Source organism: Pelophylax lessonae, assembly GCF_965119305.1.
Source record: "Pelophylax lessonae genome assembly, chromosome: 5".
In the NCBI taxonomy this organism is placed as follows: Eukaryota; Metazoa; Chordata; class Amphibia; order Anura; family Ranidae; genus Pelophylax; species Pelophylax lessonae.
In genome coordinates, this window is record NC_138772.1 from 133,380,473 (window position 1) to 133,396,797 (window position 16,325).

General features: G+C 41.5%; 1 protein-coding gene across 2 annotated transcripts in view; it reads right to left on the reverse strand.

Moving 5' to 3' along the window:
- The window catches only part of OSBPL3 (oxysterol binding protein like 3), a 260,883-nt gene that overhangs the window by 95,445 nt on the left and 149,113 nt on the right, over positions 1 to 16,325 (reverse strand). For both annotated transcript variants that reach the window (XM_082257477.1, XM_082257478.1), the window contains exon 7: positions 124 to 220. In XM_082257477.1, the coding sequence (XP_082113603.1) occupies positions 124 to 220 (97 nt within the window). The remainder of the gene's footprint in view (positions 1 to 123; positions 221 to 16,325) is intronic.

A 16,325-nucleotide genomic window follows, 5' to 3' on the forward strand; every position in this document is an offset into this window, starting at 1 on the left:
CACTTTAAAGCTAAAGAAGGTATAATGCACTCTAAACCAACAAAGTGAATAACAAATCAAGATTAAAAATTCATAGCCTTTTATTTCTAAGGCGCCATATCCAGCCTCACTGTACTCTGGTACCTTTAGCACATTTATCCATATCATCATTAGACTGGAGCCAGGCTGGGACTCGGCTGCCTGCCAGCTTCAGTGAATTCTGTCTGGTGAAGTGAGCTTCCTGTAGTAGTAAGCAAAGTAAAAAAAAAAAAGTGTTGTTAGTGTAATGCATTCATTAAGCTTGATGTGACTGCTAATTATAAAGAGCGCGTGTGACTTGCTTAAATATGCACAACATATAACAAAACACTATAGAATATTCATACAACTTCTGCTACGAAAATAAAAATTCAGAATATATTACAACTAACCCAGTGCATTCTGGAAGATACATGAAAAGTACATGCTGCGAAGAGGGATCTGCAGGGGTCCCAGATGTAAACAAACAGAAAGAAGCAGCTACATCACATCACCATTTAAAACATGATATATCTTTATTTTTTTATTTATTTTTTTACGATCTCATAATGCAAATAGCAATGTTATGGACTAAAGACCGAAAATCAAGCAGCAGGGAAAAGTAATGGGGTTTTCAGTGTCAAGAAGAACGTGTGAAACTGGTACTTGCATGCTGAGCGCAAACTGCATTTACTGGATCTTCCAGGTTAAATATAACTCCCACCAAAACTTTTTTTTTTTCGAGTTTTGGATAGAATGGGGAAGATATAGAAGCTCAACCTCTTGTCCTGGTGACAACCATTGTCACAGAGGTAAGGGAAAATCCAACATTTTACAGCTGTCAATAGAACAGTAGAGGGGGAAATCTCAATGGGGCAACTGTCAGAAGTGGGATTTTTCTCCAATTTGGGGAGATTTCTACCTAAATTCTATTGTGTGAAGAGATCTCCCTGAATCAAAAAACACAATAAAAAACTAACAGGAAAAAACTAAACCTTCACATTCCTACCAAAGCTCTGAAGGATCCAACTGTTAATGAGTTATCTGCACAGTGCTCATACAACTGACTGTTGTGGACCTAAAAAGGCAACTACAACCAAAAAAAAAAAGGGGGGGGGTGACACTGTAAACCTTCTGAAAATGCAAGTTGTGGGCTGTCTTAATGACCCTCCTGACTTCAATACTCCCTGGGTCACTGATCCAAAACAAGATTACAGACAAGAAGTCAAGAGTCCTTATCATAGTAACTGGTCTAGTTCATTGAGTACTGAAGCTAAAAAGTCAATACGGCTGACCCTATGTCTCTGTCTTAAACGGTTTACAATGCACCTAGAAGCCTCTATTATCTACCCAAGGAAAATGGATAACGATAGGTTAAATCACACACTCAGGTGAATTCCATTAAGCCTATAACGACCTTTTTCTGGTGGTCCAATCCATGAAAGCATTGTGTCCATTTTAGCACAATTATTGACACCCGTGCCAGATTCAGGTAGTTTTTTTTTTTTACTCCAGCCCCTTCTAAAATCTGTCACTATGGCTGGGAAGAATTCCTGCCAGTTGGCAGATAAGCAAGCCTGATGGGGAACTCGGAGAACAGTTCCCCATTAGGTCTGTATTATCCATTATTGACAGCAGATGGCAGTGGGTGGATTCCATAACTTCTATTCAGTCCAAGATCGGCTTTGAAATCCACTGCCATCCACTGTCAATCACAGACATTGTGGACCGGATAGGGAAATTGGCTCTCAGAGATACCCATCAGGCTCTGCTGAGCCTACAACAAAGGATTTCCTGAAGATGCCTAGCGGCGAAATGCATTGAGGTCTGGTTGCTGCCTCTATAGTGTTTATTGAACCATTGATGTCACTTCCAGAAGCGCTATAACGCACCCCGATTGTGGGACTCAGGCTTAGACACGGAGAAAGGGTTAAGGGTTATAGAGCTGGTGCCGGTCAAGGCACATTTTAAAGTAAGCGCAACTACTGCAGGGCTGTGAATGTTATTGGATTTTAAATAAATGGTGTTGCACTATTGGTATATTGTTTGTCTTCCATGTGCATTTTTGATATCCTATTGCTGATGAGAACACGGCTACTCTAATGCCTCGTACACACGCAACGATTATCGGCCGACCGATCGGCCGTCTTTTTCCAGAGTTGTGTTTTGTTGGTTGGAATGTGCCTAGACTGCACACTAATTTTTTCGGCCAACAAAAATCAACTTCAGAAGTGATGTCATGTGCTGGTTAACTTTCCGTGTGGATCAAAAGTGTTGTGGTCCCTAGGGGTCTGGGGGCTCTGGTGAGTGCATTGTGTTTTCACTTGCACGTGGTGGAGCACTGGATTTGTTCACAAGGAGCACAAATATTTATAATAATAATAGGGTTTTTGGACTATACAAAACATTCACGATTGTATTGACACAAAAGGTATTTTTTTGGATTTTGTCATTTATTTTCACCGTTGGTTGGGATTGACACACATCAAGATTTTTGTCATTCAAAGTTTCACTGGTTATATCCACTATTTTTAGCACTTTGTGATTTATGTATTTGTTTTTTTGGTATGATGTATACCACATAAGGATCCACATTATATGGTTTGAGCTGCTTCCAATACCAATGGGATCGCATGAACTGTATATGCATACGAGGATTAGAGTGTGAAACCCTAATAGAGATATGGCCAATGGTGGCTTTAATACTATGTATTGTTTTATATTTTATATTTTTTTGGTTACAGTTTGAAGTTTTTTTTTTGGGCATACTAATAGACACAGAGATTACATCTTACCTATTGTATAAGGAAAGGGATAATTATCCCTTGCCTCCACAGATATGACAGCGCCTTCTTCCTGATATTTATACATATTTGTTCTGGCTCTCCATAAGTTTAGAGGCTGCAGTCACTAGAATAGGTTTGGAGTGGCTGGCGCTGTTTAAATATTTTTAGTGACCCTACAACTCAAATTCTCAGGCATTGCACCTGTTGGGTGGGTGGAGCCTGATGGGGAACTCTGTTACTAGTTTCATTAGGTTCACTTGCCTGTAAATGACAGTATGCAGCATAAGAGGATCTGAAAGCTGCTTTTGGACTAAATAGATTCATTCACTGCTGTGCGTTGTCAAGTCTCCAGATGGGGAACCTCAGTTTCAATCAGGCTCTGCCCAAACTCCTTGACCACGCACCGATCAGTGTGAAGGGTGCAGTGGCTAGGAACGAGTACAGGAGTACACTGAGGAAAGAGTGTTCAGTATGTCGGCATCAACAGATTTATGTTCCTGCCTCCGACAGGTATACAAATATGCCTACAAAGGCATTTATAAATTGACCAGACTGTCTTTGTACAGCTGTAACATTGTTGGCAAAAGCTGTCTGCCAGAGTTTTCTGCCTCCCCAGAAATCTATTGCAACCAAAGCAAAGCCAAGAAATCGAGTGTCTGTCTCCCAAGCAGGGGCCTCTTCATGCAGTCTTCCTTGTGCACTCTCCATACCTGAAACTGAGAATCTGTTCATCTGCTCATAGCAGCTGCAAAAGATAGGTGGACCTAGCTGGCTGTAGAAGGTGGACAGGCATTGACAGTTTACCACCCAAGTCATTACATTTTATACAGTGCAAACCCGGAAAGTATTTACAGCGCTTCACTTTTTCCACATTTTGTTATGTTACAGCTTTATTTCAAAATGGATTAAATTCATTATTTTCCTCAAAATTTTAAACCAATACCCCATAATGACTACATAAAAGAAGTTTGTTTGAAATCTTTGCAAATTTATTAAAAATCACATGTACAAAAGTATTCACAGCCTTTGCTCAATACTTTGTTGAGGCACTAATTACAGCCTCAAGTCTTTTTGAGTATGGTGCTACAAGTTTGGCACACCTATTTTTGGGCAGTTTATTCCATTCTTCTTCACAGGACCTCTCAAGCTCCATCAGGTTGGAAGGGGAGTGTCAGTGCACAGCCATTTTCAGATTGTTCAAGAAATGCTCAATCGAGTTCAAGTCTGGGCTCTGGCTGGGCCACCCAAGGACATACACAGAGTTGTCCCGTAGCCACTCCCTTGTTATCTTGGCTATTGAAAGATAAACCTTTGCCACAGTCTGGGGTCCAGAGCGCTCTGAAACAGGTTTTCATCAAGAATGTTTCTGTACATTGCTGCATTCATTTTTCCCTCAATTCTGACCAGTTCCTGCCACTAAAAAACATCCCCACAGCATGATGCTTCTAACACCACCATGCTTCACTGTAGGGATGGTATTTGTCAGGTGATGTGAGGTACCTGGTTTCCTGCAGACACGACGCTTGCCATTCAGGCCAAAGAGTTCAATCTTTGTTTGATCAGACCAGAGAATTTTGTTTCTCATGGTCTGAGAGTCCTTCAGGTGCCTTTTGGCAAACTCTAGATGGACAGTCATGTGCCTTTTTACTGAGGAATGGCCTCCGTCTGGCCACTCTACCATACAGGCCTGATTGGTTGAGTGCTCCAGAGATGGTTGTTCTTCTGGAAGGTTCTCCTCTCTCCACAGAGAAATGCTGGAGTTCGGTCAGAGTGACCACCTGGTTCTTAGTCACCTCCCCGACTAAGACCCTTCTCCCCCCATCACTCAGTTTGGCTGGGGGGCCCACTCTAGGAAGGGTCCTGGTGGTTCCCCACTTCTTCCATTTATGAATGATGGAGGCCACTGTGCTCATTGAGACCTTCAATGCTGCAGAAATGTTTCTGTAACCTTCCCCAGATCTGTGCCTTGATACAATCGTCTCTCAAGGGTCTACAGACAAATCCTTGGACTTCATGGCTTGGTTTGTGCTCTGGCATGTACACACTGTTAACTGTGGGACCTTACACAGACAGGTGTTTGCCTTTCCAAACGATGTCCATTCAACTAAATTTACCACAGGTAGACTCAAATTAAGCTGTAGAAACATCTCAAAAGATCATCAGTGGAAACAAGACGCATCCGAGCTCAATTTTGAGTGTCATGGCAAAGGCTGTTAATACTTATGCACATGCGATTTTTTTCATTTTTATCAAATTTGCAAAGATTTCACACAAACTTCTTTCATGTTGTCATTAGGAGGTATTGTTTGTAGAATTTTGAGGAAACAAAACAAAAATGTGGAAAAAGCGCTGTGAATACTTTCCGGATGCACTGTAAAACTCATGGCTGGTCTACCAAAACTTAGCTTGAACTCTAGGTGGATAGGCCGTTTAATAAAAGGAATGTAGCTGTTCCAGCATAAGAACAGCAGTGAATATCTATTCATATCAAACCTGTTATTACTGCTGTTCTTTCAATTTTGAAAAAGATGTAGTGATGTCTTGTTGCACAGCTGTACGCTGGAATTATGTTTCTATAGAGCAGACACACTACTGGTCCAGCTAGAGCCAAAAACACATCCATCACCGCCTGTACACAGGACTTGCCAATGAGCCAATCAATCAACAATAAAAGCAACTATGCAGGAGGGTACCATGGAAGTAATTTAGCGCCACTGCCTGCATGAACGATGACGGAGATGTTACCAACTAAAAATCCAAGAGAAATGTGCCCATAGAAATAAAAAGATTGTTGCTCAATGTCACTAAGTTTTGTATTGGAAGATAACTGTACATCTTTAAACAATATAAAATTCTACAAATCGCTGGGGAAGGACCATTTGGCTAGGGTGGATTCTATTCAATTGTTCCTCTTTACCTGAAAGTTTGGGTGCCTCTGCATTTTCTATATATTCTGCTCTGTGGCCACCTTAAAGTGTAACTAACTTTCAGCGGAAAAAAATTAGCAAATAAAAAATAGATAATATATCATATACAATTCCAACACAAGTCATATTGTAATTGAGGGTGATTAAAAATGACCTTTCCCTTTCAATCTGCAGCTCTGTATTTCTCTATAAAATGCAATGCAATATGGCAACCTGGAGGTGTTGCACACAGAATGTGTGCAGAACGCCCCCCAGAAATATTTTTTCCTGCTTGTGTGATTGGCTTACTAATTTTCCCAGAAGTCTGCATTAAGATACAAATCAAATTTTGAGCTTCCCCTGCAACAAAAAATTTATTTTTTGGTGAGATACTATCCAAGGGAAACCACGTCTAAAGGGTGCAGACCCTGTCAATTTCCTCATTAGAGCCCTGCAGGTGCAGCTGATTGATATTTATAAAACGACTCCCATGCAGATTCACTCAGTGTATGGAAACAGACAAACACACAGCTATTCCTTCAAAATAACAAAAGGTAGGAATCTAGAATCACCTGGAGGGGAATGTTTTTTCTCAACAAAAGATGAGTTAGTCTTTAAAGTTGAATTCCAGGCAAGCAGCTAAATACAAAGTTCAGATAAACTGTATAGTGAAAATGAAGGTGCGCTAAATATAAATCAACAAATTGCAAAGCATACATCGCAAAAAACATATATAATAATTGTTGTGCAAAATAATAATGAACCAGTGATGTCCAAAGTGATAAAGTCCACAATCTTGCAAATTATGCCAAGTGCATAAGTGTGTGCAACTAAGAAAAATCAATTCCAAAGTGACAATCATTCAAGTCCATAAGTGTTCTCCATCAAGTGCTGAAAAACAATTGAAACTCAAGGTGATGAATTCAGTGCTCCATGAATAAAGATCCCACCACCAGATGGCGTGCCTCCTTACCAAAGGTAATAGGATAGTAAGCAGAAGATGTATTAACTACTGAAATGGCATATAGTGGATATCTTTAATCTAGTCACCCCGTGGTAAGATGTAGATGGCCTCTTACCAGATGTTGGGAATAACGGGCACAAATTGAATCCGGTAGTAGGTGTTCTTACAGGGAATAGATTTCCAAGTACTGAGATCCCGCTCCTATATTCGATTCTGATGTCCCTTAACCTCCTCTGCTGCCACTTCCAGCTACGTCTCCTCTCTAATTCCTCCCGACTCCTCTTGGAGTACTTGGAAATCTATTCCCTGTAAGAACACCTACTACCGGATTCAATTTGTGCCCGTTATTCCCAACATCTGGTAAGAGGCCATCTACATCTTACCACGGGGTGACTAGATTAAAGATATCCACTATATGCCATTTCAGTAGTTAATACATCTTCTGCTTACTATCCTATTACCTTTGGTAAGGAGGCACGCCATCTGGTGGTGGGATCTTTATTCATGGAGCACTGAATTCATCACCTTGAGTTTCAATTGTTTTTCAGCACTTGATGGAGAACACTTATGGACTTGAATGATTGTCACTTTGGAATTGATTTTTCTTAGTTGCACACACTTATGCACTTGGCATAATTTGCAAGATTGTGGACTTTATCACTTTGGACATCACTGCTTCATTATTATTTTGCACAACAATTATTATATATGTTTTTTGCGATGTATGCTTTGTAATTTGTTGATTTATATTTAGCGCACCTTCATTTTCACTATTCCTTATCACTATACACAGTTCAGGTAGCTGCTTTAAGTTATCAGCGTACCCTTACATCACTACAGATATACTGTATGTATATAAACTTTGCTATCAGTCAAAAAAATGTAATTCTGCTCTGCCAGTCTGGTGACCAGGTACAGCCGCCTGACACCACAGTCAGATCCTGGACTTTTCTGCAGGATTTCATGCAATTAATCACTAACATCTGGTCTAGGACCCATGACTGAACAATCAAGGAAAGTAAATTCATTGATTATATTTTGCTTCTACTCTCTCCTCAGGGCTGCATGTTTAAACATGTACTGTACCCCAATTCCTCACACCACTGCTCTTAAGAAATAAAGATACAGTATTTCACAAAAGATACCTCACATTTTTGTAAATATTTTATTATACCTTTTCATGTGACAACACTGAAGAAATGACACTTTGCTACAATGTACAGTAGTGAGTGTATAGCTTCTATAACAGTGTAAATTTTCTGTTCCCTCAAAATAACTCAACACACAGCCATTAATGTCTAAACTGCTGGCAACAAAAGTGAGTACACCCGTAAGTGAAAATGTCCCAATTGGGTCCAATTAGCCATTTTCCCTCCCCGTTGTCATGTGACTCGTTAGTGTTGTTACAAGGTCTCAGGTGTGAATGGAGATCAGGTGTATTAAATTTGGTGTTATCATTCTCACTCTCTCATACTGGTCAATGGAAGTTCAACATGGCAGCTCATGGCAAATAACTCTCTGAGGATCTAAAAAAAAGTATTGTTGCTCTACATAAAGATGGCCTAGGCCAGTGATGGCAAACCTTGGCACCCCAGATGTTTTGGAACTACATTTCCCATGATACTCATGCACTCTGCAATGTAGTTGAGCATCGTGGGAAATGTAGTTCCAAAACATCTGGGGTGCCAAGGTTCGCCATCACTGGCCCTAGGCTATAAGAAGACTGCCAGGAACCTGAAACTGAGCTGCAGCACGGTGGCCAAGACCATACAGCAGTTTAACAGGACAGGTTCCACTCATAACAAGCCTCACCATGGTAGACCAAAGAAGTTGAGTGCGCTTGCTCCGAGTCATATCTAGAGGTTGTCTTTGGGAAATAGACATATGAGTTCTGCCAGCATTGCTGCAGAGGTTGAAGGGGTGGTGGGTCAGTCTGTCAGTGCTCAGACCACACGCCGCACACTGCATCAAATTGGTCTGCATGGCTGTCGTCCCAGAAGGAAGCCTCTTCTAAAGATTATGCATAAGAAAACAGTTTGCTAAAGACAAGCAGACTAAGGAAATGGATTACTGGAACCATGTCCTGTGGTCTGATGAGACCAAAATAAATTTTTTTGGTTCAGATGGTGTCAAGCGTGTGTAAAGGTGAGGAGTACAAAGACAAGTGTGTCTGCTGACATTGGGGAGTTACAGTTCATTGAGGGAACCATGAATGCCAACATGTACTGTGACATACTGAAGCAGAGCATGATCCCCTCCCTTCGGAGACTGGGCCGAAGGCCAGTATTCCAACATGATAACGACCCCAAAAACACCTCCAGGACGACCACTGGTTTGCTTAAGAAGCTGTGGGTAAAGGTGATGGACTGGTCAAGCATGTCTCCACACTTAAACCTTATTGAGCATCTGTGGGGCATCCTCAAATGGAAGGTGGAGCAGCGCAAGGTCTCTAACATCCACCAGCTCTGTGATGTCATCATGGAGGTGTGGAAGAGGACTCCAGTGGCAACCTGTGATGCTCTGGTGAACTCCATGCCCAAGAGGGTTAAGGCAGTACTGGAAAATAATGGTGGCCACACAAAATATTGACAGGTTGAGCCTAATTTGGACATTTTCACTTAGAGGTGCACTCATTTTTGTTGCCAGCGGTTTAGACATTAATGGCTGTGTGTTGAGTTATTTTGAGGGGACAGCAAATTTACACTGTTATAGAAGCTGTACACTCACTACTTTACATTGTAGCAAAGTGTCATTTCTTCAGTGTGGTCACATGAAAAGATATAATTAAATATTTACAAAAATGTGAGGGTACTCACTTTTGTTAGATACTGTACATTTAAATCTGAAGTCCAGGAAAACTGCTAAATACAAAGTTAAAATACACACACGTCAACTGTAGTATCTGCCAAAGGATTTGCGACTCTGTCCAGGAAATTTCGTGTTTCGTACAGAGGGTGACCGCACTTTCTTTTAAAGTGAAATAGTGGTACTCACCCTCCTGCCAAACACCTGCTGATTGTATAAAAAGGTGGCATTCACACATCCAAATAGGGACAGACAGCGGATTATATGGCAAGAAATCAATGAATACTCGTGGCAGGAATCACCGGTGTGTGAACAGCTTTGGCCATTTAGCATGTACGAAACAATGACAGGCTAACGGGAGCCAAGGCTGTCCACTGCTGTTCACATGTATTTGTACATCAAATAGATAATTGTCTATAGGTACAGATGATCAGGCTGGTCATTTGTCTCTAGATGAAGGTAATCATCTGGTGTGAAGATAGGGGAGAATAGAAGAGGACAGCTGTGGCACCTGCCATGGCTTTGTAAAAGCTGAGCAACCACAGCTGTTCATAAACACCTGTGCTTCCAGCAATAAGAATCCACTGTCTGTCTTTTCTTTTCAGATGTTTTAGAATGATTCCTAAAGGAGCACTGACAAGTCATCAACTCTACTTACTCTATTCTTTCCTTCTTGTCTTGATCCTTGCCAGCATATGCGAATGCTGCAGAGCCTGATTAACTCCTTTAGCTGCCCACCCCTCTACATATCTAATTCAGGCCATAGATGATGTGATTTTCTTTCCTGCAACCATAGATTGCAGAGCAAGGAAAGCCATTCCCTGCCAGGAGACAACAGTGATTACTGCTAGTGGATATAGCTGCTAGCAATAATCGCATGCTAGAAATCCGACATGCTGGTTTTACCCAGGTCGATCAATGGATCGACTTAAGTACAATCAGTCTGCCCATACATGGATCGATTCTCAGCCGGTGCCTGCTGAACCAGCCGAGATTCGAACCATCCATGGCAGCCTTAAGCCCTGTGTCACACCCAGTGTGATTTGTCATACTATTTGACAGTTCAAAATCGCATGACAAGTCGCACCCAATTGCCAGCAATGGAACCGTTCAAGTTCAATCCAATTCTTATCAACTTTGGAAAAGGTTCCTGCACTATTTTTTTGCACCTTCATTGCGACTTGCATTGACTTCTGTTATATGAAGTCGCAAGTCACAAAGAAATACACTGATCTGCCACTTTGAAATTGCTCTGATGTAGCGTGATTTCAAAGCCGCACTGGTGTGAACCAGGGCTAAGTGCTGCTGTACAAGGGATGACAGGAGACTAATATAAGGACACGTTTAGGTACTTTAGCTACCTAAAATGTATTTAGAACTGAGCTGTAGCCTTTAAATAATACTAAACCTACTTTTTTGATGTTGAAATATATTTTTAATGCATGCAAAAAAGAATCCATAGCCACCTTCTCTTATTAACTAGCCATTCAGGGCAGCAGGGGATTGCTTGTGGTCACTGAGTACAGAAGCACCTATTACCATTCCAATGACCAGATCACTTATCCACACACTTTAGAGTCACCACCTCTGCAGATTATAAAGAGGACTTCTTATTGACACCACTGCCAGACCACACTGTCTTGTAGTAGGTAGCAAAGAGTAGGCAGGTGAAGTATATGTGCAGCCAATCTGCTTCAACTTCAAATTCCCACACATTTTGCCAATAGAACAACCCTGCTACCAGACAGCAATTATATATTGAATATAATTTATCGTAATGAGGCTAACATCCACATGTCAAGTTTCCTTGATGGCTATAGTTCAAGTTCTAATTATTTTTAGGCCCCTTTCACACGAGTCATCCGTTCAGTCATGTTTTTTTTTAGTTGCTACATCTGAATTCAGGTCAGTTAAGTTTACATTCGCCTGTCAGCATCCTTAACAACCATGACCCATCCCTGCTGTCAGCAGAATAAAATACAATAGAGCCGTCAGTAAATAGTAAAAAAAAAAAAAAAGAAAAGAAAAAAAAAGCCCAAAGAAAACAAAAAATAAAAACATACCAGGCCTCTTGGTTCTGGCATTGCTTTTAATAGGGACCCAACGTCTTCTCCACTACTCTGGCCTGGTGATTGTGGAAGTCTGTGGGTGGGGGGGGGCTTATTAGAATCTAGAGTCCCCTTAACAGTAAGATGGGCCTCTAAATATGAATATGCACACAAGAAGCAGTACGGGGCACATAGTACCTCCACTCATTCATCAAAAAAATGTCAAATGTAAAATAAAAACGTAACAGTCACTGGGCCAGGGTTGTGAGGAAGAGGCTCTTGTCCTCTTCAACATTCGGACAAGGTGATTTCCCAGGGGTATCGGCTCCTTTACAACCAGTGACTCATCGCTGTTAGTTGACAATAGGGATGAGTTTCCGGCGGATGCAAAAACAGATGTAAAAATGGACCTCGTCCGTTTACATCTGTTCAGGTCTGCTGAAATGGAACAGGACAGAGAATTGTTCTGTTTAAAAAAAAATGGATCTAAACTGAAACAGATGTAAACAGATAATCATCTGTTTACATCCATTTGCTCATAGAATTTCTGTCTGTTTTTTTTCATCCATCAAAAGATGGATGAAGTGTCTTTTTCCTTCTCTTCTTCGCTGCTGAGACCATGCTTATGACCACCCTCAGTCTTTTTTGCTCCAGGGTGACCCTGAGTCCTCGGACTTTGGGCCTATTTCTTGTAGGCAAGCGGCCACTGCTGCAAGATTCCAAAGGTTTTTTTAGTCTTTTATGTACCGCACTACAGATGGCTCACCCCGACCTGTGCTGAGGGTGCCCAATAGACCTGCACACACATTACCCTCTGCTGCAAACCAGTGTAACCAGGGCCCCAGTTAGATGGCCCTTAGACCCTGGTGACCTATATGGACCTTTGGTTTATCCCACTAGGTCGCCCAGTGGACAGTTACTACTTATAAAAGTTATTTGATTGGATTTCCCCAGCCCACACCTTCCTGCTATGTTCATTATGCCATGCCCCTGCGTGGGTGAATGTTTTCAAATCAAAAACAAAGGCACACAGGCCTAGCGCATTGGTCTCAATAATAGGCTTTATAAATTTAAAGTGTGTATAATCACAAACAAATGTTATAAAACAGCATATCCAATCCAAACATTTGGAACAATCGGTGTCTGTAACCACTGTCCTCAATAGATGATGAGCCATCATCTATTGAGGACAGTGGTTACAGACAAAGATTGTTGTTCCAGATGTTTGGTTTGGATATGCTGTTTTATAACATTTGTTTGGGAGTATACACACTTTTAATTATTAAGCATATTATTGAGGATAATGCGCTAGGCCGGTGCGCCCTTTGTTTGTTTTTTGATTGTATTGCCTTCAGACAACCCCAGTCTGAGCCTCGGTTCACACTAGGGCGACCTGTGAGGCGACCTGGTCGCCTCACAGGTCGCCTCCCATAGGGAAGCTGCGGACCCATTCTAATAGGAGCGACACAAGTCGCTCTGACCAAGAAAAAGGGTCCGGAGCTTCTTTGGGGCGACCAGGAGGCGACCGCCATAGACTTCAATGTTATGAAGTCCGTGGCGGCCGCTCCGAGTTTGCGGCGCGCTGCTCGCACCGCGATCTCGGAGGTCGCCCCGGGAAGTAGCGTCGCGGTAGTGTGAACCGGCGCTTATAGGGCAGCAAGGCTGTAGCCATTTGGGAAGCCAAGTGTGAGTTCTGTGGAATGAATTGGACAGGGGGGCCCTGTTTCTGGGCACAGGAAAAAGGCGCTATAGCATTGCAAATTCGTCGTGGGTGAATGTTTGTTAAGATGTTATGCTTATTACAATAAAAATGATTGTACTAGAAAAAGATGGATGAAAAGCAGACAGTCAGAACGGCCATGTGAAAAGGGCCTTAGAAAAATCCAAAACAAATTGTGCATTTATATTTCCCTAGAGTTCAGCTTTAATATACATAAATGTGCTTTTACAACTTTTCTGGAGTTTTGATGTGAACTTCTAACATTAAAACAGCAGGCTATATACAGACAAATTCTTTGTGTGGTTTCGGTTTTTTTGCCAAGATCTATTTGGAGTTTATGTACAACCATAGACAAGTAAAGCTAAATTCTTTTGATATATAATCGTTTGATCTGCAAATATTTGTAATGATGGCTAATTAGCTGGACCTCATGTCTCTTATCCAGAGGCAGACTATTTTTACTGACAGGGGCACAGTAACAGATTATAGAAAACTCTTTAAATAGATGACAACGTTCTTTAAACCTTTTTTTATTTTTTTAACAGATTCATCCATCTTCAGACATTGTATTCTGAAAGTGGGCATCAGTACTGTCAGAATACACACATTAGCTGCCGATTAACAATAGTTTTCCAACTTGTCTATTTGACAAAAGTTGATCTAACAATTAACTTCTGGCGAACACGGACGGCAACATACTGATTTAAATTCGGAGGGTCCCTGCTAAACTGACTGAATTTCTATCCAGCTATAGACCCTGTAAAATTAGTAGTTTCGATCCTGGCTGGGAAGATCTATTCCTCAATCTGTCTTGGTGATCATTGTCGATGAAACCGAAAGTGAGGAGAAAATTAAAAATTCTGTCACCAGAGGAAGATGTGAGGGGAAGTCATCCAATGAGGGCAAATGTAATGACAACTGTCTAAGATGGTTTGAGGAGAATTCCTCTCATTTCCATTTCCAACAGGAACTAACAGAAAATCCCCTACTCTATTCAAAACTTAAAAAAATCTTTTGGATATACATACACTAAAGGGTAGCCTATATTTCCAATCAAGAGTCTCTTGTGACAATTTAGTGGTGTATATGTGACTTTTCTTTGACAGCAAGAGCACTCATGGATGATTTCCATTGCCCATGTCATTTATGGATAAACAGAAATGTCTTTGTGGAGTGTATCTGTTAATAATTGTCATGCAATTGAAGACACTTTTGAGCAATGTAAATTTGGGCATATAGCGGGCACATAGATTGCAAACCATGAAACATTTAGTTATAGCTGCTAATGCTAGTTTTACAAAATAAAATAACACCAAAAACAGCAACATAGAAACTTGATTTTTCTGTGGTACAGGAGAGATAAAGATAGATGACACCTGTTACCACTTGATTTAGGCTAAAAATAGGAAGCCCAGTGGGACAAGGCAAATAGATATTTTCTACAATCAATGCACAGTTCTTACCAGCACCTAATGAAATGCAAAACACAAACAAAGCAATCAGCTTCATGACACCCCCTGTATTGCAGACCCCAGTAAAAGCAATGTGCCTCAAGCAAAAGACAAAGAAAGGGAGGAGTTGGCCTTAGCAACCAACCAAGTTTTTTTATTTTATAACCAAATGCAATCACAGATGAAATTGTTGCATTCAACACCTCCTCTTTTCCTTCATATATAATGTCCACTAAGATGGATATCCAGACTTTATGAGTTAGCTATAAATAGGGTTGGCCTGGCTATTACAAAAGGATGAAAGGGTGTATAGGCAGGTCATAAGCTTAAACTAGCCATAACTACAAGGCTGATAAAAAAGACACAGTATCTCACAAAAGTGAGTACACCCCTCACATTTTTGTAAATATATTACATCTTTTCATGTGGCAACACTGAAGAAACTACACTTTGCTACAATGTAAGGTAGTGCGTGTACAGCTTGTATAACAGTGTAAATTAACTCAACACACAGCCATTAATGTCTAAACCGCTGGCAACAAAAGTGAGTACACCCCTAAGTGAAAATGTTCTAATTGGGCCCAAAGTGTGAATATTTTGCGTACTTACCATTTTTTTTCCAGCACTGCTTTAATCTTCTTGGGAATAGAGTTTACCAGAGCTTCACAGGTCACCACTGGAGTCCTCTTCCACTCCTCCATGACGACATCACAGAGCTGTTGGATGTTAGAGACCTTGCGCTCCTCCACCTTCTATTTGAGGAGGCCCCACAGTTTCTCAATAGGATTTAGGTCTGGAGACATGCTTGGCCAGTCCATCAACTTTACCCTCAGCTTCTTTAGCAAGGCAATGGTCGTCTTGAAGGTATGTTTGGGGTCGTTATCATGTTGGAATGCTGCCCTGCGGCCCAGTTTCCGAAGGGAGGGGATCATGCTCTGCTTCAGTATGCCACAGTATATGTTGGCATTCATGGTTCCCTCAATGAACTGTAGCTCCCCAGTGCCGGCAGCACTCATGCAGCCCCAGACCATGACACTCTCACCACCATGCTTGACTGTTGTCTTTGTACTCCTCACCTGGTTGCCGCCACACATGTTTGACACCATCTGAACCAAATAAATTTATCTTGGTCACATCAGACCACAGGACATGGTTCCAATAATCCATGTCCTTAGTCTGTTTGTCTTTAGCAAACTGTTTGCAGGCTTTCTTGTGCATCATCTTTAGAAGAGGCCTCCTTCTGGGACGACAGCCATGCAGACCAATTTGATTCAGTATGCAGCGTATGGTCTGAGCACTAACCCCCACCCCTTCAACCTCTGCAGAAATGCTGGCAGCACTCATACATCTATTTCCCAAAGGCAACCTCTGGATAGGACACTGAGCACGTGCATTCAACTTCTTTGGTCAACCATTGTGAGGCCTGTTCTGAGTGGAACCTGTCCTGTTAAACCGCTGTATGGTCTTGGCCACCGTGCTGCAGCTCAGTTTCAGGGTCTTGGCAATCTTCTTATAGCCTAGGCCATCTTTATGTAGAGCAACAATTCTTTTTACTAGATCCTCAGAGAGTTCTTTGCCATGAGGTGCCATGTTAAACTTCCAGCGACCAGTATGAGAGAGAGCGACAACACCAAATTTAACACACCTG